We start from the raw sequence: 23,144 nt of genomic DNA, 5'->3' as shown, positions 1-23,144 counted from the left end.
TAAAAAAATAATAATAAATAATAATGAAAGAGAATCATTAATTGGCTGCCTCCTGCACTCCCCATACTAGGGATCGAGCCCTCAACCCGGGCATATTCCCTGACCTGGAATTGAACCATGGCCTCCTGGTTCATAGGTCGACACTCAACCACTGAGTCACGCCAGTGGGATTTTCCTTATAATTCTTTTTTTTTTCAATATATTTTATTGATTTTTTACAGAGAGGAAGGGAGAGGGATAGAGAGCCAGAAACATCAATGAGAGAGAAACATCGATCAGCTGCCTCCTGCACACCCCCCACTGAGGATGTGCCCGCAACCAAGGTACATGCCCTTGACCGGAATCGAACCCGGGACCCTTGAGTCCGCAGGCCGATGCTCTATCCACTGAGCCAAACCGGTTCTGGCATAATTCTTAATCCCATTATGGAACTTCTACCATGTATATAAATTCTCAATTTATTTCTGTTTAATGAGACTAAAGTTAGAGACTACTTTATCTGTTCTTTTTTTTATATCTATCAAAATTTATTTCTCCAGCACTGTCAGATATTATGCCTTCTGCAACATATTTCTTAAAGATGCTTCAATAAATAGAAATTAACAAGTATACCTCAGACGTCACTGTGCCTAGACCTAAACTGTGTACTTGTAAAGATTATGAAGAAGCAGAGGTTGACATGCCTGACTTGAAGTGTTCATAATCTTATTACACACCTTCTGGAACAAGACAGTATTAACTGAGTGAAGTGTACATTTCAGGATAAGTAAAGATGAATGTGGACTAGGCCTTGACCTTAGAGGACTCACAATCTAATGGGACAGATAAGACAAACACAAAAGTAGCTCTAAAAGGCAGAATATGAAAGTACCACAGGAGAGGTACCAACAAACAGTGGACTCTAGAGATTCATAGGAGGGAAACATAGCAATATCATTAGCTATTATTATTTTTAATTCTATAAATTTATATTAAGTTTTATTCAAACTTATAAGAATTATGAGAAGCAGAAGACTAATCTGGTTTGGCGTAATCAAGGAAAACTTGACTGTTTTCAAGTATAGAGTTACTATTTACTAAAAGATGGCAAAACTGTGGTAAAACATAAGTGGGAGTTTGATGCCAACAGGGAGAGTAAGGAAACTTGTCCAATATTACTGTAATATCAAATTTACACTTGAAAAGTTGCTCAGAAAAGGGTTTTTTTCCTTTTACAGTGATTTGCAATATATGCAAATCTTTACCATGACAGTTATTATTTTCCTCTATTATTTTAATCAGTTTTTCATATCCTTTTATCTGTGTTAGTGTCTTAGTTATAAAATAAAACTTCATCCTTGGTTTTCTAAATTACATTTATTTTATACTTGTGATTATTTTTGTAAATATATTTTTATAAATTATTTTCCCATGTGAAATACTTTTGTAGCCCCAGTCTAATAATACATATTAATAATTTGGAAAATATTAAAAAGAAACGTACAATTAATATAATCCCTCTACCTAGAGATGTAAAACCAAATTATATTAAAACTAGAGGCCCAATGCACGAAATTCATTCAAGGGGCTCGTCCCTCGTAGCCGCCACAGCTGCCCTTGGCCCTCGCAGCCCCTGCTTCGTCCGGAAGGTCGTCTGGAAGGTCTTTCGGCTGTCCAGTTTAATTAGCATATTACGCTTTTATTATTACAGATAGTAAAACCAGGAATTTGACTTTAGTATAATGTGTGTATGCTGTTTTATCACATGTGTAAATTCTTGTGATCATGACAATAAGGATCCCTAGTGATATCCTTTTTTAGCCACAGCCATCTTCCTACCTACCCAGACCCACTACCTAACCCCAGGTAAATACTAATATGTTTACTATCAATAATTTTTTACTTTCAGAGTGTAATATGAAAAGAATTATACAGTACAGTAAAACCTGGATATAATGGACTAATTTGGACAAAGGGGTGGCCATTAAAGCCAAAAGTCCATTATATAATTAAGTAGATTTTCTGAATGCATATGTTAAAAATTTAACAAATTAGTTTACCTGTTTTTACTTGTAAAGGCACATTTGGGTAATTAAAATGAAGTATATGAAAAGTTTAATTTCATAGAAAAGTTATCTATATGTATTACTGTGATTTTAAATTTATACTGAATAGGTAATAGTAAATGCATGCATTCACCAGTTACCACAAGTTAATAAATGCACACAGCTGGGATGTTGCTTAGCACACCTGGAACATCAGCTGGCACATGTTAAAACTACTGCAGAAAGTCACGCCAAACAACAACAGAACCAGTTACCACCAGATGCGGTATAATCATATGCTAATCATTCGCCAAACACTGTTTATGAGCGATGACTCTTGGCTTTAAATATGTACTAGGTGTACCAGTTAATAATGCGGATTTTGTAATCAAAGAAAACACGGTAATTTCAAGAGAAACATCAAAAATGCTTCATTCAAAGTAATGTCCATCGCTAGCTACACATTTCTTCCATCTTTAGGTAATTTGTGGATACTGTCCCAATAGAACTTTTCTTGTTTTGAGGCAAACCATTCAGAGACCCAATTTTCCACTTCTTTGTACGTTTTGAAGTGCTGCTCAGAAAGTGTGTGTGCCATCGATCAGAACAAGTGGTAATCTGAAGGAGCAAGGTCTGGTGAATACACCTGGTGGGTTAATACTTCCCAGGCAAGATGTTTGAATATGTCTTTAACTGTTTTGAAGTGTGTGATGGTGCATCATCATGAAGCAAAATTACTTTGCTGTGTCTTCTGGCCCATTCTGGTCATTTCACGATCAAAGCGTGATTCAAATTGATAATTTGTTGTCAGTAGCGGTCAGTATTAATAGTTTCACCTGGTTTTAGAAGCTCATAATATACCCCACCTACCTGATCCCACCAAACGCAGAGCATTTTCTTCTTTCCAAAGCAGTTTGGTCTTGCAGTCGATGTTGATGGTTGACCTGGATCAACCCATGATTTTGTGCATTTGGGATTCTCAAAATAAATCCACTTTTCATCATTAGTCACAATTCGATGCAAAAAAGACTTTCTTTCGTGTTGTCGAAGCAACATTTTACTGATGACTTTTCAGTTTTCCGTTTGTCTTTCGTTTGGTTGATGTGGCACCCATTTTCCTTCCTTTAAAATCTTTCGCATTGCTTGTAAATGATCGGAAATTGTTTGCTGAGCAACATTTAATCTTTCTGCAAGTTATTTTTGAGTTTGACATGCATCTTCATCCAATAATGCTTGTAATTGTTGGTCTTCAGATTTTTTCAGTTGACCTGGACTTTCTTTGTCTTTCACATCAAAATCATCACTTTTAAAGCATTTAAACCAGCATTCACAAGTATCTGGAGATGGAGCATGTTCACCATAAGCTTCCCGAAGTATACGATAACTTTCAGCAGCACTTTTCTTCAAAATAATGAATTAAAACTTTCCACAAATGCTCTTTTTTTGCACGAAATTCGACCTTTTTAAGCATAAAAATATCTATGATGTTAACACCTTAAGCAAATTTGATATATGAAGTTTTGAAACTTGATGTCAATACAACAAAATAGCATATATATCAAATCACATATTTATCAACATATGTGTAACTCCATCTATTGAAAAAAAAATCCGCATTAACTGGTACACCTAGTAGACTATAGTTGTAGAAGTGTAATATTTACTTATTTATTTTTTAATTAAGTCTTTATTGTTGAAAGTATTATATATGCACCCTTCCTCCCCCTTAACCCCTTCTAGTCTGCCCATCCCTTGCCCCAGGCCTTCACCACCCTATTTCGCTTAGCATAATGCTCTCTAGTTTCATCCATGCTGTTGCAAATGGTAAAAGTTCCTTCTTTTTTATAGCAGTATAGTATTCCATTCGGTAGATATACCACAGTTTTCTAATCCACTCATCTGCTGATGGGCACTTACCATAGGCTGTTTCCACATCTTAGCTATTTTAAATTGTGCTGCTATGAACATAGGGGTACATATATAATTTCTGATTGCTTAAGGTGTTAACATCATAGATATTTTTATGCTTAAAAAGGTCGAATTTCGTGCAAAAAAAGAGCATTTGTGGAAAGTTTTAATTCATTATTTTGAAGAAAAGTGCTGCTGAAAGTTATCGTATACTTCGGGAAGCTTATGGTGAACATGCTCCATCTCCAGATACTTGTGAATGCTGGTTTAAATGCTTTAAAAGTGATGATTTTGATGTGAAAGACAAAGAAAGTCCAGGTCAACTGAAAAAATCTGAAGACCAACAATTACAAGCATTATTGGATGAAGATGCATGTCAAACTCAAAAATAACTTGCAGAAAGATTAAATGTTGCTCAGCAAACAATTTCCGATCATTTACAAGCAATGCGAAAGATTTTAAAGGAAGGAAAATGGGTGCCACATCAACCAAACGAAAGACAAACGGAAAACTGAAAAGTCACGAGTGTTCCTTTTTCTCCACATCCTCTCCAGCACTTGTCGTTTGTTGATTTGTTGATGATAGCCATTCTGACAGATGTGAGGTGGTACCTCATTGTTGTTTTGATTTGCATCTCTCAGATGATTATTGACTTTGAGCATGTTTTCATATGTCTCCTGGTCTTCTGTATGTCCTCTTTCGAAAATTATCTATTTAGGTCCTTTGCCCATTTATTTGATTGGGTTGTTTATCTTCCTTTTGTTAAATTGTATGAGTTCCCTATAAATTTTGGAGATTAAACCCTTATTGGAAATAACATTGGCAAATATGCTCTGCCATGCAGTGGGCTTTCCTGTTGTTTTGTTGATGGTTTCTTATGATGTGCAGAAGCTTTTTATTTTGATGTAGTCCCATTTATTTATTTTCTCCTCAGTTTCCATTGCCCTAGGAGTTGTGCTGGTAAAGATATTGCTACGACATATGTCTGCCATTTTGCTGCCTAAGGCTTCTTCTAAGATTTTTATGGTTTCCCATCTTACGTTTAAGTCCTTTAACCATTTTGAGTTTATTTTTGTGTATGGTGTAAGTTGCTGGTCTAGTTTCATTTTTTTTTGCATGTTATCTAACCAACTTTCCCAACACCATTTATTGAAGAGACTGTGTTGACTCCATTGTATGCTCTTGCCTCCTTTGTCAAATATTAACTGAGCATAATGGCTTGGGTCGATTTCTCGGTTCTCTGTATTGTTCCACTGGTCTATGTGTCTGTTCTTGTGCCAGTACCAGGCAATTTTAATGACAGTGGCTTTGTAGTATAGCTTAATATCTGGGATTGTGATCCCTCCAACTTTGTTCTTCTTTCTCAAGATTGCTGCGGCTATTGGGGGTCTTTTTTTATTCCAGATGAATTTTTGAAGAATTTGCTCTAGGTCTTTGAAGTATGCTGTTGGTATTTTAATGGGGATTGCATTGAATCTATAGATTGCTTTGGGTAGCGTGCACATTTTAATGATGTTGATTCTACCGATCCATGAACACGGTATATTCTTCCGTTTGTTTATGTCTTCCTCTGTCTCTTTTTTCAGCGTCCTGTAATTTTCCGAGTACAGGTCCTTCTCCTCCTTGGTCAACTTTATTCCTAGGTATCTTAATTTTTTTGTTGCAATGGTAAGTGGGATTTTTTTTTTTAGTTTCTCTTTCTGTGAGTTAATTATTGGTGTATAAAAAAGCCATGGATTTCTAGGTGTTAATTTTGTATCCTGCTACATGCCAAATTCATTTATTAATTATAGTAGTTTTTATGTAGTTTAGGGTTTTCTATGTGCAATATCATGTCATCTGCAAATAGTGACAATTTTATTTTTTCTTTTCCAATTTGGATGCCTTTTATTTCTTCTTCTTGTCTGATCACTATGGCTAGCACTTCTAGCACTATGTCGAACAAGGGTGGTGAAAGTGAGCATCCCTGCCTTTTTCCTGTTCTTAGAGGAAATGAGTTTTAGCTTTTGCCCATTGCGTTGATGTTAGCTGTAGGTTTGTCATATAAGGCTTTTATTATGTTGAAGTATGTATGATCCCTCAATTCCCACTTTGCTAAGAGTTTTTAATCAGTAAAGGGTGTTGGATTTTGTCAAATGCCTTTTCTGCATCAATTGATATGATTATGTGATTTTTGTCTCTCAATTTATTTATGTGATGTATCACATTTTGATTTGTGGATATTGTACCAGCCTTGCATTCCTGGAATAAATCCCACTTGGTCGTGTCTTCCTCTTGAATTTTTTGGAATAGTCTGAGAAGGATAAGTTTTAGTTCTTCTTTGAATGTTTGGTAAAACTCCCTTGTGAAGCCATCTGGCCCCGGGCTTTTGTATGCTGGAAGCTTTCTGATGACTTACTCAATTTCCTCCTTAGTTATTGGCCTGTTGAGATTTTTTTATTCTTCTTGGTTCAGTTTTGGAAGGTCGTATTTTTCTAGAATATGTCCATTTCCTCTAGGTTGCTTAGTTTATTGGAATGGAGTTGTTCATAGTATTTTTTTTACAATCCTTTGTATTTCTGTGGGGTCTGTTGTTATTTCGCCTCTATCGTTTCTGATTTTATTTGGGTCCTCTCTCTTTGCTTCTTGGTGAGCCTGGCTACAGGTTCATGAATCTTGTTCATCCTTTCAAAGAACCAGCTCTTGTTTTCATTGATTTTTTATGTTTGTTTGTTGCTGTGTGTGTGTGTGTGTGTGTGTGTGTGTGTGTGTGTGTGTGTGTTGTTTTTTGGTTTTGGGGGTTTTTTTGGTTTTTTTGGTCTCTATGTAATTTATTTCTGCTCTGATCTTTATTATCTCCTTCCTTCTTCTCACTCTGGGCTTTTCTAATTGCTCTATTTCTAATTCTTTAAGTTCTAGAGTTAGATAATTTCGTACCATTTTCTCTTTTTTCTTTTTCTTTTTTTTTTTTTTAGATAGGCCTCTAGAGCTATGAACTTCCCTCTCAGAACTGCTTTCACTGTGTCCCATAGGTTTTGGATTGTTGTGTTTTCATTGTCATTTTTTTCCAGGATGTTTTTAATTTCTTTGATTTCTTTGGTAACCCAATCATTGTTTAATAGTATGCTATTAAGCCTCCAAATGTTTGAATTTTTTTTATTGTTTTTATTGTAATTGGTTTCTAATATTATCTCATTGTGGTCTGAAAAGATGCTTGATATGATTTCAATCTTTTTGAATTTGGAGAGCCTTTTCTGTTCCCCAATATATGATCTATCTTTGAAAATGTCCCATGTGCACTTGAGAAGAATGTATGTTCTGTAGCTTTGGGGTGAAATGTTCTGAAGATGTCAATTAGGTCCATGTGATCTAGTGAGTCATTTAGGATTCCTGTTTCTTTGCTGATTTTTTACCTAGAGGATTTATCCAGTAATTTCAGTTGGGTATTAATGTCCCCTACTATGATTGTATTGCTGTCAATCTCTCCCTTGATTTCTTCCAGAAGTTTTTTTATGTATTTGGGAGCCCCTGCATTGGGTGCACATATGTTTATCAGGGTTATATCCTCTTGTTGTATCGATCCCTTTAGTATTATGAAGTGTCCTTCCTTATCTCTTGTTGTGACCTTCACTTTGAGGTCTATTTTGTCAGATATAAGTTTTGCTACCCCAGCTTTTTTTTTTTTATTTCCATTTGCCTGAAAGATATTTTTCCATCCCTTCACTTTCAGTCTGTGTGCGTCTCTTTTTCTGAGGTGGGTCTCTTGTAGACAGCATATATATGGGTCATATTTTCTTATCCTTTCAGCCACTCAATGTCTTTTGATTGGAGCATTTAGTCCATTTATGTTTAAAGTTATTATTGATAGGTATTTGTTGATAGCTATTTTTATTTTTTGTGCCTGTGTTCCTTCTTCCTCCTTTTGTTTTTCTTCTTTTTACAACATTCCTTTAGCATTTATTGCATTGCTGGCTTGGTATTGATAAATTCCCTTAGCTTTTTGTTGTCTGTGAAGCTCCTGATTTCCCCTTCAATTTTGAATGATAGCCTTGCTGTGTAGAGCAACAGTTGCCAACCGGTGGTCCATGGACCACTGGTGGTCCATGATGTCCAAAAAGTTGGCAACTGCTGGCATAGAGTATTCTTGAATTCAGTCCCTTCCTTTGCATTACTTTGTATACTTCATTCTATTTCCTTCTGGCCTGAAGTGTTTCTGTTGAGAAATCATTTGATAATCTAATGGGAGATCTTTTATAGGTAACTCTCTGTCTCTCTCTCACAGCCCTTAAGATTCTCTCTTTGTTGTTAATGTCTGCCATTGTAATTACGTGTCTTGGGGTGTGTCTTTGGGGTTCAACTTATTTGGGACTTTCTGCCAACACAACTTATTGAAGAGACTGTCTTGACTCCACTGTATGTTCTTGCCTCCTTTGTCTAATATTAATTGATTGTAATGGCTTGGGTCGATTTCTGGTACCTCTATTCTGTTTCATTGATCTATATTCCTGTTTTGGGGCCAGTGCCAGGCTTTTTTATTACAGTGGCTTTGTAATATAACGTCATATTTGGTATTGTGATCCCTCCAACTTTTTTCTTCTTTCTCAAGTTTGCTGTATTCGGTGGCCTTTTTGGTTCCATATAAATATTTGGAGTATTTTTTCTAGATCTGTGAAATATGCCATTGGTATTTTAATAGGGATTACATTGAATCTGTAGATTGCTTTGGGTGGTTTGAACATTTTTGTGATGTTAATTCTACCAATTCATGAACACAGTGTATTCCTCCTTGTTTATATATCTCTCTATCTTTTTTTGAATGTCTGGTAATTTTCAAGTCCAGATTTTTTACCTCCTTGGTTAAATTTATTCCTAAGTATCTTAATTTTTTGTTGTTGTAGTACTAAATAGGATTGTTTGTTTAGTTTCTCATTCTGAGACTACATTATTGGTATATAAAAATGCTATAGATTTCTGTGTGTTAATTTTGTATCTTGCTACATTGTCAAATTCATTTATTAAATCTAGTAGTTTTTGGTAGAGTCTTTAGGGTTTTTTTAGGTAGGATATCATGTTATCTGCAAATAATGAGAGTTTTACTTCCTCCTTTTCTATTTTGATGCCTTTTATTTCTTCTTGTCTTCCAGTATTACGTTGAACAAGAGTGGTGAAAGCGGACATCCCTGTCTTGTTCCTGTTCTTAGGGGAAATGGTTTTAGTTTTTGCACATTGAATATGATGTTGGCTGTAGGTTTGTCATATAGGGCCTTTATTATCTTGAGGTATAATCCCGCTATTCCCACTTTGCTGAGAAGTTTTATCAAAAAAGCGTGCTGGATTTTGTCAAATGCTTTTTTGGGGGTCTACTGATATGAGCATGTGATTTTTGTCTTCCAGTTTGTTTATGTGATGTATGACGTTTATAGATTTGCGGATATTATACCAGCCTTGCATCCTCAGAATAAATCCCAGTTGGTCATGGTGTATGATCTTGTTGATATATTGTTGGATCCGATTTTCTAATATTTTGTTGAGGATTTTAGCATCTATGTTCATCAAGGATATTGGCCTGTAGTTGTCTTTCTTTGTAGTGTCTTTGTCTAGTTTTGGAATTAGAATAATGCTGGCATCATAAAAAGACCTTGGAAGTATTCCTTCCTCTTGGATTGTTTAGAATAGTTTGAGGAGGAAAGGTATTAGTTTGGTAAAACTAGGTGATAGTTTGGTAAAACTCCCCTGTGAAGCCGTCCGGGCCAGGGCTTTTATTTGCTGGGAGTTTTCAGAATACTGCTCCTATTTTATCATTTGTTATTGGCCTATTCAGGTTTTATGATTCTTCCTGATTCAGTTTTGGAAGATTGTATTATTTTAGGAATTTGTCCATTTCATCCACATTGGCCAGTTTGTTGGCATATAGTTGTTCATAGTATTTTCTTACAATCCTTTTTATTTCTGTGGTGTCAGTGGTTACCTCTCTGCTTTTGTTTCTGATTTTATTTACTTGGGTCCTCTCTCTTTGTTTCTTGATCAGTGTGGCTAATGGTTCATCAATCTTGTTTATCTTTTCAAAGAACCAGGCTTGGTTTCATTGTTTGTTTGTTTTTAGCCTCTGTGTCATTATTTCTGCTGTAATCTTTATTATTTTTTATATACTGTGGCCTTTTCTTGTTCTTTTTCTAATTCTATAAATTGTAGGGTTAAACAGTTTATTACAAATTTTTCTTGTTTTTTAAAGTAGGCCTATAGTGCTATAAACTTCCCTCTCAAGACTGCTTTTGCTGTTTCTTAGAGATGTTACGTTGTTGTGTTTTCATTTTCATTTGTTTTCTTGAATTTTCTGATTTCTTTCTTGATCTTGTTGGTAACCCATTCATTGTTTAATAACATGCTATTTTGCATTCATGTGTTGAGTGTTTTTACTGTAGTTGATTTCTAATTTCATGCCATTGTGATCTGAGAAGATGCTTGATATTGTTTCAATCCTCTTGAACTTCTGGAGACTTTTTTTTTTATGTTCTAACATGTGGTCAATCTTTGAGAATGACCTGTCTGCAGTTAAGAATGTATATTCTGCTACTTTGTGGTGAAATGTTCTATAAAATGTCAGTAAAATCCATCTGATCCAGTGTGTCATTTAGAGTCACTGTTTCCTTGTTGATTTTGTAAAATATTTTTTTATTGATTTCAGAGAATAAAGGAGAGGGAGAGAGAGATAAAAACATCAATGATGAGAGAGAATTGTTGTTTGGCTGCTCCCTGTATGCTCCCCACTGGGGATCGATCTCTCAACCCAGGCATGTGCCCTGACCAGGAGTCGAACCATGACCTCCTGGTTCATAGGTTAATGGCCAACCACTGAGCCATGCCGGCCAGGCTCCTTATTGATATTCTATGTGAAAGATCTATCCAGTGAAATCAGTGGAGTGTTAAAATCCATACTATGACTGTATTGCCATTGATCTCTCCCTTAAAGTCCTCCAGAAGTTTTTGTTTGTTTGTTTGTTGTTGTTGTTTTTTGTTGTTGTTGTTGTTGTTGTTGTTTTAATGTACTTAGGTATGCTTATATTGGATGCATATATGTTTACCAGGGTTATAACCTCTTGTTGGATTGAGCCCCTTAGTATTACGTAGTGACCTTTATTGTTGCTTGTGATGGCCTTCATTTTGAACTCTATTTTGTCAGTATGAGTATTGGTATGCCAGCTTTTTGGTTGTTTCCATTTGCATGGAAAACTTTCCCATCCCTTCACTTTCATCCTCTGTATCTTTTGTTCTGAGGTAGGTCTCTTGTGAAAAGCATATATTTGGGTCATGTTTTCATATCCATTCGGCTACCCAATGTCTTTTGATTGGAGCATTTAATCTATTTACATTTAAGGTTATTATTGATAGTTACTTGTTTATTTCCATTTTAATTCTTTATGCCTATGTTACTCTCTCTCTAATTCTTATTATTTTTACAGCAGTTCCTTTAGCATTTCTTGCAGTGCTGGTTTGGTGGTAATAAACTTCTTTAACTATTTTTGTCTGGCAAGCTCTTTATTTCACCATCTATTTTGAATGATGGCTTTCTTGGATATAGTAATCTTAGTTTCAGTTCCTTGCTTTTCATTACCTTGAATACTTCATGCCATTCCCTTCTGGCCTATAGAGTTTCAGATGAGAAATCAGCTGATAGACTTATGGGAGCTCCTTTGTAGATAACAGATTGGTTTTCTCTTGCTGCCTTTAAGATTCTCTGTCTTTAGTTTTTGGCATTTTAATTATGATGTGTCTGGGCATGGGCCTGTTTGGGTTCTTCTTGCTTGGGACTCTCTGTGCCTCCTGAACTTGTGTGACTTTTTTTCCACCAGGTCAGGGAAGTTTTCTGGCATTATTTTTTCAAGCACGTTTCTATCCCTTGCTCACTTTCTTCCCCTTCTACCACACCTATTATGAGAATATTATTACATTTCTTATTGCCCTACAGCTCCCTTAGGCTTTCCTCCTGCGTTTTTTTGTTTTGTTTTGTTTTTGTTTTTTGTTTGTTTGATTTTTGGTTCTCTGATTGAGTGATTTCTTCTACCCTGTCTACTAATTCACTGATCCAATCCTCAGCTTTCCTAATTTGCTGTGTATTCCTTCGACTGGGTTCTTTATTGGTGCTATGTAAATCTTCATAGTTACTACTAGAGGCCCGGTGCACAAAAATTAATGCACTGGGGGGAAGGAATTCCCTCAGCCCAGCCTACCCCCTCTCACAGTCTGGGAGCCCTCAGGGGGTGGCCTACTGATATTTTAGGCTCACTCCCCTGGCCTCCCTCTGCAGGAGGCAACCAGACCAATCAGGGGAAGGTGCTGCCCCCATCAACCCGCTACTGCTGCCCAAGCCGGCCACTGCAGTTGTGGACCCTCGGCCCTCGCTTCTTAGTACTGGCCCCACCCTCTGCCCACTTGTGATCTGGGCCATGCCAGCTGGGTGAGGGGCTGTGGGAAGTTGAGGTACTGTGGTCGCACGCTGTCCAGCCTCTTCGGAGGCTCCAGGACCACAGCGCTGTTGCCTTGCCCAGCACCACCTCTGTGGGTGGGACCATCCCAGGCCCACCTGCGCCGCTGCCTCTCCCAGCATCGCCTCTGTGGTAGGAGGGTCCGCGCAGCGCAGGTGGGACTGTCCCGGGCCCATAGGCGCTGCTGCCGCTCCCAGTGCTGCCTCTGTTGAAGGAGGGTCCTCCACCTCTCCCAGCGCCACCTCTGCGGAAGGTGGGGCCACAGCGCAGGTGGGACCGGACCAGGCCCGGGGCGCCGCTGCCTCTCCTGCGCCAGCAGCCCTTGGCCCTTGCACTAACTGTGACTTTGTCCAGAAGGACATCTGGAAGACGTCTGGTCTAATTAGCATATTATCCTTTTATTAGTATAGATATCTTTTCTCATGCCATTAAGCATATTTGCCATCATTATGCTGGACTCTATGTCTGATAAATTTCTCATCTCCATTTCATTTAGCTCATTTTCTGGAGAATTTTCTTGTTCTTTCATTTGGGACTTGTTTTGTTGTTGTTTGTTTGTTTATCTCCCCATTTTGGCTCCCTGTTTGGGTTTGTATCTGTGTATTAGGTTGATCTGCTAGTGATAACCAGAATGGTAAGCCAAGTTTTTTTCCTCCAGAGTCGTATCTCGTAACACCAAAAAATGAGCCTCGCAGACCAGAAGACTTAAGCAAAAGTGTGGAAAACTTATTACAAGCAGATTCAGACTCCCCTCAGGGGGAGAGGGGACCCCATAATGGGTTTCCCCTTAAAGCCTTGTAGTCCAGGCATATATATTTGCTATAAACCTGCTTCTATATCTATCCGTATTGTCACCTGATTGATTCCCTCAGTTGTTCTTGCTCAGCAACAGACCTGAACTTTCCCTGTTTCTATGTGTTCTTTCTCTGTTCCTGTGCTGAACTTTCTCTGTTTCTATGTGTCAGTACACCTTATTGTTGCAGCCCTCCCTTGTTTCCCTATGCCTCCCGCTTTGAGTCCAGAAACATTTTATTATTTCTGCATGGTTGATTCCTGTGATTAGGCTGCTCAAACTACTGTGTCTGCCTCTGTCTATGTCCCACCTGTCTTTGTTTCCCACTGGACTCCTCCCCTGCCTGCATTTCAAGCTAACGTCTCTCTCACTAGAAGTCCCAATCTCTAGTGTAGGACAATGTCCGATGCTATTTGTGACTGGGTCTGAGTACCCTTTTTGGAGGTATCAGCAATCCACAGCTTGCGGCTCCCTCTGTTGAGGTTGGGTGCCTTTGAAAGGATCGAGATGTGCATCAGGGCCTGCTTTTCCTAGTCCAGGGCTTGGGATTAGATCAAAGACTCAAAGCCTCCAGGGACCCACCTCTGCCTGCAGTTCCATTAACACTGAGACTTGTTTAGCTTCTGGCTATCCACCACAGGGTGGGGCTATAGGTCTTCCAACACTGTGGGGCAACTGCCTTCCTCCCAGGCTAAAACCACCTTGATAGCAAATGTCCTCAGGATAAAGGTTTCCTCCACAGAATGCGGAATAACTCAGCACAGGAAACCAGGTTGGCTGCCCTCCAGGCTCCTACACCAGAGCCCCCAATCCTTGCTTCTGCTCACACAGCTCCCGTCCACTCGGCCCTCCCCCTGTCAGAGCCCAACGTGTGTCTGCACACAAAATTTTGTGCTTGGCCTTTTAAGTAGGTGCCAGCATTTCCAACCGTTTCTCACTGGCAAACAGCAACCCTGCTGCTTTTCACAGCCAGATGTTATGTGGGCACCTTTCTCAGTTCTGGTGTTCTGGGCTGGGGAGCCCATATTGGTGTTTAGACCCCAGAGTTCTCAGTGGGAACCCCCCACAGCTTAGATATCCCTCTGGATCTTCAGCTGGTACCTATGCGAGCCCAGCCAGCTCTTTCATGTGTCCACACTTCCTACCAGTCTCTGTGGTCTCCACTTTCCATCTTTGGTTATCAGTGTTCTCTCCAGTTAGTCTGTACTTTATTTTTCAGGGTGTTTTTACCTTATTTTATTTGTATTTCCAGTTTGGTCCTGAGAGAGTGTCAGTATGGCTTCAATTTATGCCACTGGCATTTTAGAATCTCTGTAATATTTATGCCAGTGAAATTATCACATTTTTTTTCCAACATATCACCTATTCACTAAAATTTGTTAAAAATATCAGTAAATTAATAACAAAAAATTATCCTTGTTCTAGATAAAAAGAGAAGTTCATGTTTATTTCTTAGTCCTTTATGCTTTCTTCCTATGATAACATGCACTATTTAAAAAGTCCTAGATAATAGTTATAATAGAGCAAATTTTTTATATATAACAAGATTTAAAAATACACTGAGCTAGAAACTGACATTTTTTCATTCACTTGCTTTTATTACTTAATTGAAGTTTGGCTTCTTTTTCCCCCCTCTTCCTTTTCTTATGCTTTGTGCCTGTTCATAGACTATAAGGAGTAATTTGTAATTCAGACATTAAAAATCCTTAATGGTGTATTTTCCTGCTGCTGCCCTAATTGAGAGTCATTGAGGTCACAACCAGTCGTATTTGTTCTACTCTTGGTGATTAACTTGCCTCTCTTCTGAAACAGAACTAGTCAGATAATATCACAGAAAGCTTTAAATAATTTTTCCTGTTCTTTCGATTTTTTTTCTGTTTCAAGTCAGAAAATTTTTTTAAAAAGAGGATATGCCATGTGTTTATGTATCCCAACCTGTTCTCTGCTCATTGAGGTTAAACAGGAAAGTTTTGAAAGCCAGTTAGAAATACCCCAGCATGTAAACACTGATCAATGATGTATCATTTATTTAGCACTCCATAATGTCCTGTAGACTCTCCAAATCTAGTCTTTAGGTAGCTGAAATGTATTCTTTCAGGGTTGAAATTTTTATTTTTTAAATAGTTATCTTTCTAGCTTGTCTCGTTTCTTTGACATTCTATACTGAATATATGAAACATTTTAACCTTTTTCTTATAACTTAGGAATAGCATAAACATTATTTATTATATACCATTGTAATCCAGTAATGCCCTTGAGGCCTATTGAGGTGTTGAGGCCTATTTGTTCTTTTGCTAAATGACCCTATACTGTCATGCTTTTATCATTTCTTGCATCTACATTTTATATGTCTTCCTCCAGCTGTTTTCATGCAGCTGTCAGGATGTTTTTTCTGGCAGCACTTTTCACTGAACTCCCTTGTTTGCTGCTTATTATCTGCACAAGGCCAGAAAACAAGACAGCCAAAATTGTTGAAATTGCGTGTAATATAATCAAGTTCTGAGCTTATGGTTGTTATTCTGTGGGCATGATACCACCTACTTTTAAGTGCTGAAAAGCCTTTTTAGGGAGAGTGGGGGTTATACTTCCTGGTTTTTGGTTGTTTGTAAAAGACCTCTGAGTAAGTAAGATGTTACTGTAATTGTAATATAAACACAGGTCAATATTAGTTAAGTTGGTATTTTGATACAATGATAGCAAATCATTGTTACCCATTAGGGTTGCTTTTCTAAGCAAACCTAAGTTAGTCTAGTTATTTTTTAAAAAATAGTAATGATGCGTGGCCTGTGTGGTTCAGTGATTGAGCGTCAGCCTTTGAACCAGGAGGTCACAATTTGATTCCCAATCAGGGCACATGCTGGCGTTGCGGGCTCAATCCCCAGTAGCGGGCACACAGGAGGCAGCTGATCGATGTTTCTCTCTCATCATTGATGTTTCTGTCTCTCTCTTTCCCTCTCCCTTCCCCTCTATAAATCAATTTTTAAGTTTCTCTCTCCTAAGCTTATGTGATTTAAGTTATTGAGATTTTTAAATATTTTAAATTTATTTCTTGTGTTTTCCAAAGCTGAACAAGTCGTATTTTTCACACACATAGTTCATCTTTCAGAACATACCTGACATCTGTATTTTGTACTATTCTTTTCTTAATCCTAAATGAATCCAATATATTTATTTTCTTTTAAATCATTTGTAAATGAGCAAAATGTTATCTCTGCAACCCTTCTGTTTCATATTTAGGTTCAGACACTTTACAGTACTTAAATCATATTCTAGGCAGTTTGTAATCTGTTTGCTTTTTTCAAAATAATAATCCATCAGTAACAGCTGGTTTATTCTAGGATTTGGTGTTACAAGATGTTATTTGTTTGTGATATGATTATATATTTGTGAATATATATAATCATATGTATAAAATAATAAATAATCAAGAATACTATGTAGGTACTGATTTATATAATCTTTTCTGATTTTATGACCCTATAAAGAAACTGTTATATGCCTTTCATAAAAATGAGTTTACATAATGATTTGAAGCAATCATTGGTGTCTGTTTTATTTGTTTTTGAAAATGTGTCTATATAAATTATTTTTATTAGTAGTGTCACAATCCACAGATTTGATTTTACAAGTAAAGTTATTTTTTCTTCCTGATTTCAAGTTGACATTCAAAGGTGTTTTTCATTAAATTCTATTGAGAAAGTACAAGCTGACTCTAGAGTTATTCTGGAATTTTTCATGGGTGGATTCAAAAACCAATTTGTGTATTCATATGTCATCAAACTCAGTTCCTTACTTGGTGTCATAAAGGAAATGTGTATCTGAACTTTTCTATCTTATTAACATAGTCATATATTCTTACTAAACTATATTACATGAGTTACATTTGGCCTTTATGCCTATATGAAAGACAAGCTATGAGCCACATTGATCCCTATTTACACAAATTATGTATTCCTAATTAGGTTGCACTAAGAAATGCATTTGCTGACTAGCCCACACATAGTTTCTTTAAATGCATTGGGAACAATTTATGCCTACTTACACAGAGTAAAATGACTACTCTATGTGATAATCTCAGAAGCTTGAGAAATAGATTTTCTACTTTTTTCAGCAAGCATTTACTTAGATTTTACGCTCACACTTCTAATGCCATCAGCTTTTGGTTTAAAATCTGTCATCATTGAAAGAAGCATGGCCAATGAAAAGGGAGTTAGAGTCATAAAACTTTAGAACTAGAAAAAGGTCTTATAGGTAAACTAATTACACCCCTTTCACTTAATAATGAGGATGCTTAGGCCAGAGAGGTAAACTGACTTGGCCAAGTAGATACAGAGAGCAATATCACACTAGATCTGCATAACCATTCTCTAGTCTATCACTCTGCTACTGTACATTAGACTTGTCACTTTTAAATGTGCTCATTGTTATACAAATTCTGAGTAGAAATCCTACTTCTCTTGTGTTTAATTAAAAAAAACTTGTAAGAGAGCAGTAGCTTATTATATGACAGATCACTCTTCTAAACCCAGTTTTAGAGAACTGAAAGTGTGTTCTTATTTCTAGTTTGGTGTTGATGATGTATACTTCTGAACATCAGATGCTCTTTGTTTCAGTGATGCTGTCTGTGACTGGCACTTCACCCAAGTTTTTTCAAGTATTACCCTTACGTTCTATGAATTAAATCTTATTTTGCATGAAGGTTTCTTTAATGCCAACAAAAATCTAAGTATATTGCCGACAGAGGAATTGTGACAGAGAACACATTTTGTTATCTTTTAGCCCATTAAGCCTTTAAGCAGTTGCTAAACGAGTTGAAAGGAACATAGTTTATAAATGGTAGTCAGGGTTTAAATATTTTCTTGAGTCAGTTATAATTTCACATGATGCCAGTAAGTAATGTTTCCACTTCTAGTACATCTTCAAAATCTTAGTAATAGGTGTTAATTGGTACTAATGAATGTAATATTTTTAGGAAAGTGCTTGCCCCATCTGATCTAATTTGTGGTTATTTTTAGCATTTATTGAGCAAGTTAATCCTGTGGGAAATAATTAAAGTTACAGGATGCAAAGAAGCATTTTTATACAAAGTTAAATTTTAGTAGAAATGTGGCAATGTATGTTTCATTTTGTGATTACCTTAATGCCTTAGGCCTTTAAACTTTTTATCATGTACCCCTTGAACACTTATAAGTTGAAATACACAATTTTTCATCATAATCAAATAATTGCCAAGAATGTAGTTTCTAAGTTTATAAGTATTAATAATATAATAGTAAAACTATAATATCACTTTTTAAAATGTATTCAGTTGAATTAAATACCAGAGATATTTGATGCCCATTATCACCCATTTTAAAAAAAACATGGAAATGTAATTTTTAAAAAATTTTCTTGGACAATAAGCCTCTGGATTAAACAATACAATTATTATTTGTATAAAATTGATCAAACAATAATTATAATTTTAATTAAAGGTCATTAAACAAAAATAAATATATGGAAATGCATTGCTTAATAAAGTGGAAGGAGGCTATGGTTGAGCATCTGGACAATGACATCCTTATAATTTTTATGCCTGGTGAAAAGTCCTCTTGTATCTTTGTACACATCTTAGTTTTTTGTTTTTGTTTTGTTTTTTTAAATATATTTTATTGATTTTTTACAGAGAGGAAAGGAAAGAGATAGAGAGCCAGAAACATCGATGAGAGAGAAACATCGATCAGCTGCCTCCTGCACACTCCCCACTGGGGATGTGCCCGCAACCAAGGTACATGCCCTTGACCGGAATCAAACCTGGGACCCTTGAGTCCGCAGGCCGATGCTCCATCCACTGAGCCAAACCGGTTAGGGCCACATCTTAGTTTTATGATCCCTGCCTTATGTGGCAGGCTGCACCGTGGACAGGAGATTATTATAATTACTCAACATCATTTCGTGACTAACACCAGACACTCTAGAGGCAGCCCAGGTTGGCTTGAATTCCAGGTCTGAGTTCCAGTTCTTCCTTTTATTAATTGCTTGGCTTTGGAAAATCTGCTTAACTCCAGTGTTCCTCTGTTTTCCCCCCCGTAAAGTGAGTATCACAGTTGGTTTTTGCATAAGTGAAATAAAATAATACTTCTAACATGCTTAGAATAGTGTCTGACAAATGTAGGTTAGCTGTACAGTCAATTCTACATAATCTTTTAAATTCTCTTGAGAATTTTATAGGCACATCTTAAAATGTCTGTGAACATTTTTCAGACAGATTTAAATAATTTCAGGGTTATCCATTTATACTTTTCTTACCTCTACCCTGGTCGATTAGATAATTTTCTACATTTCATATAAGAAAGTAGGAAAATTTCCCTGTTCATGTGTATGCATACATATATTTGTGGGCATACATGTGTCCGTTTAAGCCTATGAGTACTTAATGTCTACCTATGAAAGGGAATATTTATTGAATGCACACTGTATCTGACAAAGAAACGAAAAATTGACTCTAAAACTTGACCTTACAAAGGAATGCCAAGAGGCATGAAGATTGATAAACCGATTTTGAAAATAATCTGAATTTTTAAAAAAATAACATAATCTGTAATCTTTCTGATTTAAAGAGAAGTAGTGAATTCAGAGTAACCTATACAAGGAAGTAACATAGGCATCAGGAAAAGTAAGATGAGTAGGGAAAAAAATGGCCAATTATATCTTAAATTTGTAGATAAATTAATAAGGTAGCATCAATGTGAAATCAAGGTATAGATATTAAAATTCAGGTTATGAATTTCTTTAATTTTTCTTTCTAAGAATTAGTATAAAAATCATTTAAGTACAAGATGGTTATCTGACTTCATTACTAGAAATTTTTGCTAGCACTCCCTGAACTTTGTTATATTGTTAGGAAACAAAGGATATAATTGCGCCAGTGTATTTCTTTTATGTATCCTGTTTCACAGAACCAGAGTTTATCATTAAGATGTTTTTTTTAAAATATATTTTTTTATAAATTTATATTTATGTTTATCTCCTTTTTTCCTAGTATACATTAGTTGAATAGGAAAGAACTGGAAAAATGAGAACTTTGACATGAACATTGATATTTTATGAGACTGTGGGATGAGATGATAGGACAGTTTCTCTTGAGTGTTATATCAGGTATTTCTGCCATTGTAGTTCTATACTCTGTTTAATTCAGCAATTATCCGAAGAGCTTAAACTCCCTCCCACCAAATTAATATAGCATTTGAAAAATATAACTTAATTAGGAAAAATTTCGTTGTGAAGGTTATTATACCTTTTGAAATAATTAGTACCATACATCCTACAATATACCAGAACCAATGGGAATCTTTGTTAAATTTATGCAAAAACATTCCTTAAATAAGGTAGATCTTTTATTAGGTCATACATAAGACAGAAACTCTCTTAAAATATCAATTATTTTGGTAGATCTGAATAAATACTAAAAAATAAATACTACAAAATTTGATTTTAGCACACATGGTTAAGAGTCCCTCAATTTATGCTTAGATATATAGAGACAGAATAGTTGAATGTGGAATGAATTTTAATAAAAAGATTCCTATTCTGATGTTGGCACTCATGGATAAACTTTCAACTATCTTCTTATGTTTTTGTTTTTTAAAGTCTAGCAGTCTGAAATAAACTTTTAGAAAAGAAGTGGGTGTATTTTTCTACTGGTGTTTTGGGGGAAGGAATTTCTCAGTATGTAATGTTCTCTAATATATTCTCTCTGCCATTATCCTATCCCTCCCAAGCCCTTTCCAGGATCATAAGAATTTCTCGCATTTAGGGGTCCCCTTAGCCCTTTCTTTCAGTACATAGACCTTTTCATTCTTCCTTTACCTCTGTGTGTAAGCCTTTAGGAATTCTAAGTGCATTAGGCTACAGTATTTCATATCTGTGAAGGGCTGTTTTTGGTACATGATATTCTCTAACCCTAACATTCTCTGAGGTCAAAGTTCACTTTCTGTAAAACCCGTTCTTTATCCACAAGAATAACCATTATTGGGAGGGCAGGAAATTTCATTTTCCCATCCTATCTTTTGGCTCATCACTTTCAAGCTTTAACATGGGAAATCTATATATAAGGCTAATATGCAAAGAGTCCCCTCGGGAGTTCCACCCAGAAACCGGAAGTTTGATTGCTCGCTATGACGTGCGCTGACCACCAGGGGGCAGCGCAGAATGGAAGGCCCTGGCCAGCAGCCAGAAGGCCCCAATCGGCTCTGATCACCCGGCCAGGCCTAGGGACCCTACCCATGCACGAATTTCATGCACCAGGCCTCTATTGATTTTATAAATGCAAAAGGAAGTGATTTGGAATTTCTGAAAATATTATAGATTCCTTTAACTTGTGCTATTTTATGAACTTTCAAGTAGATACAGGATTCAAACTAAGCCAACAGTCTTTGCCCAAATAGTTTCTTTGAGAACCCTATAATGACTAGATGCTTTGTTCTTAACTTATCAGTAAAGTTTGTATAAATGGGTTCTTCGGTCTGATGAAATGTTCTCTAGGTAAATAAATATTGCATTTCCAATCTTTATCAACCTGCTTTGGGAATTTCATAAGGATAACATACGGTCTTTCTCTGAATAAATGCTTTCCTAAGCTTTTCTAATCTGCTGGTTTTACAAAACGAACCAGCAACTACTACTTCTTCTTAGGCCTCAGTATGCTCTAGCATAGTTATTAGTTAGCACATATGTTAGCAATTTGGTTAACAAACACAGCATATTTTTATAGTTTTTACAATTCCCCCTATTGCTAGATTATAAATTTCTTGAAATCCGCAGCCATGGCTTGCTCAACTCTCTGTTTCCCATGGATACAGCTTAGTGCCTTGAATATGAGTACTCAGTGAAATTCATGGTAAGCAGAAACTAAAAATATTTCTTTTTAAACAGATTTGGTTCATCTGACTTGCACATCTTCAAAAACAGCAAGAGAAGATTTAGAACCAGTTGTGCAGAAATTGTTCATTCCATATACCGAAATGGAGATGGGTAAGAACAATAATCATCTATAATAATAAAACCGTAATATGCTAATTAGACCGGCTGTCCTTCCAGACAACCTTCCAGATGAAGCTGGAGCTGCAAGGGAAGCCCGGGTCCCAGATGTCTGCCGGCAGCTGGAGGGAAGCCCAAGTATCGGGTCCCTGCCAGAGGCCAAAGGGAAGCCTGGGTCCCGGGTGCCAGAGGGAAGCCAGTGCCAGCAGCCAAGGGAAGGAAGGCCTACTCTTGCATGAATTTCGTGCATTGGGCCTCTAGTAAACAATATTCATGATGGAAAGGTAATGTAACCACTTTACTCCTCTTAAATTTCTCATGAAGGTTTCTACAATCTGAACTGAAATGTGAAGTAATCAGCAACAATGCTTACATATTTTATTAGGATGATTGAGCACATTCTTTTCCTAAAAATGGGAAAATATTCACTCCATAATGGTAAAGGAAAAATAGACATCACTCACACAATATATAATTAAGTGAAAAAAATGTACATTTATATGTATACATACTCACATACATAGAAAAAAAACTACCAGAAATCTCAATTTTAGTGGGGTTGGGGACAATTTTTTTTTCTTTTTACATTTTCTTTATTTTACAGGTGTTGTACAAAGAGTATATATTCCTTTATCAGAAAAAAGTGTCTTCATCTATGAAAAAAATGGTTCATCTGAGAGAGGAAAATATCGATTGACAAATGTCGTAATACTTCCTAACTAATTATTTTCTTTCAAATGCATAGCATGTTAGTGATCTGATAAATATTTAGTTCTCAAAATAGATATGCCACCATGCTACTTATTCATGGTGGAAAAATACTTTTCAACCACGGATTTTTTTTATTGTTTAAAGTATTAGATATGAATCCTTTTTCCCCCGTTGACCCCTCCCTGGCCACTCCCCCCCCCCCGGACAAACCCCCACCACCCCCCCGTC

General features: G+C 36.5%; 1 protein-coding gene across 2 annotated transcripts in view; it reads left to right on the top strand.

Annotated features, from left to right (window-relative positions):
* Positions 1 to 23,144, top strand: part of CHM (choroideremia (Rab escort protein 1)) — a 239,710-nt gene that overhangs the window by 199,999 nt on the left and 16,567 nt on the right. For both annotated transcript variants that reach the window (XM_005865260.2, XM_005865259.2), the window contains exon 13: positions 22,101 to 22,199. In XM_005865260.2, coding sequence (XP_005865322.1) covers positions 22,101 to 22,199 — 99 coding nt within the window. The remainder of the gene's footprint in view (positions 1 to 22,100; positions 22,200 to 23,144) is intronic.

The sequence above is a fragment of the Myotis brandtii genome, unplaced genomic scaffold (genome assembly GCF_000412655.1).
Source record: "Myotis brandtii unplaced genomic scaffold, ASM41265v1 scaffold2, whole genome shotgun sequence".
Classification (NCBI taxonomy): domain Eukaryota; kingdom Metazoa; phylum Chordata; class Mammalia; order Chiroptera; family Vespertilionidae; genus Myotis; species Myotis brandtii.
Note: the sequence above shows the minus strand (reverse complement) of the source record. Positions and strands in the feature narration are given on the sequence as shown.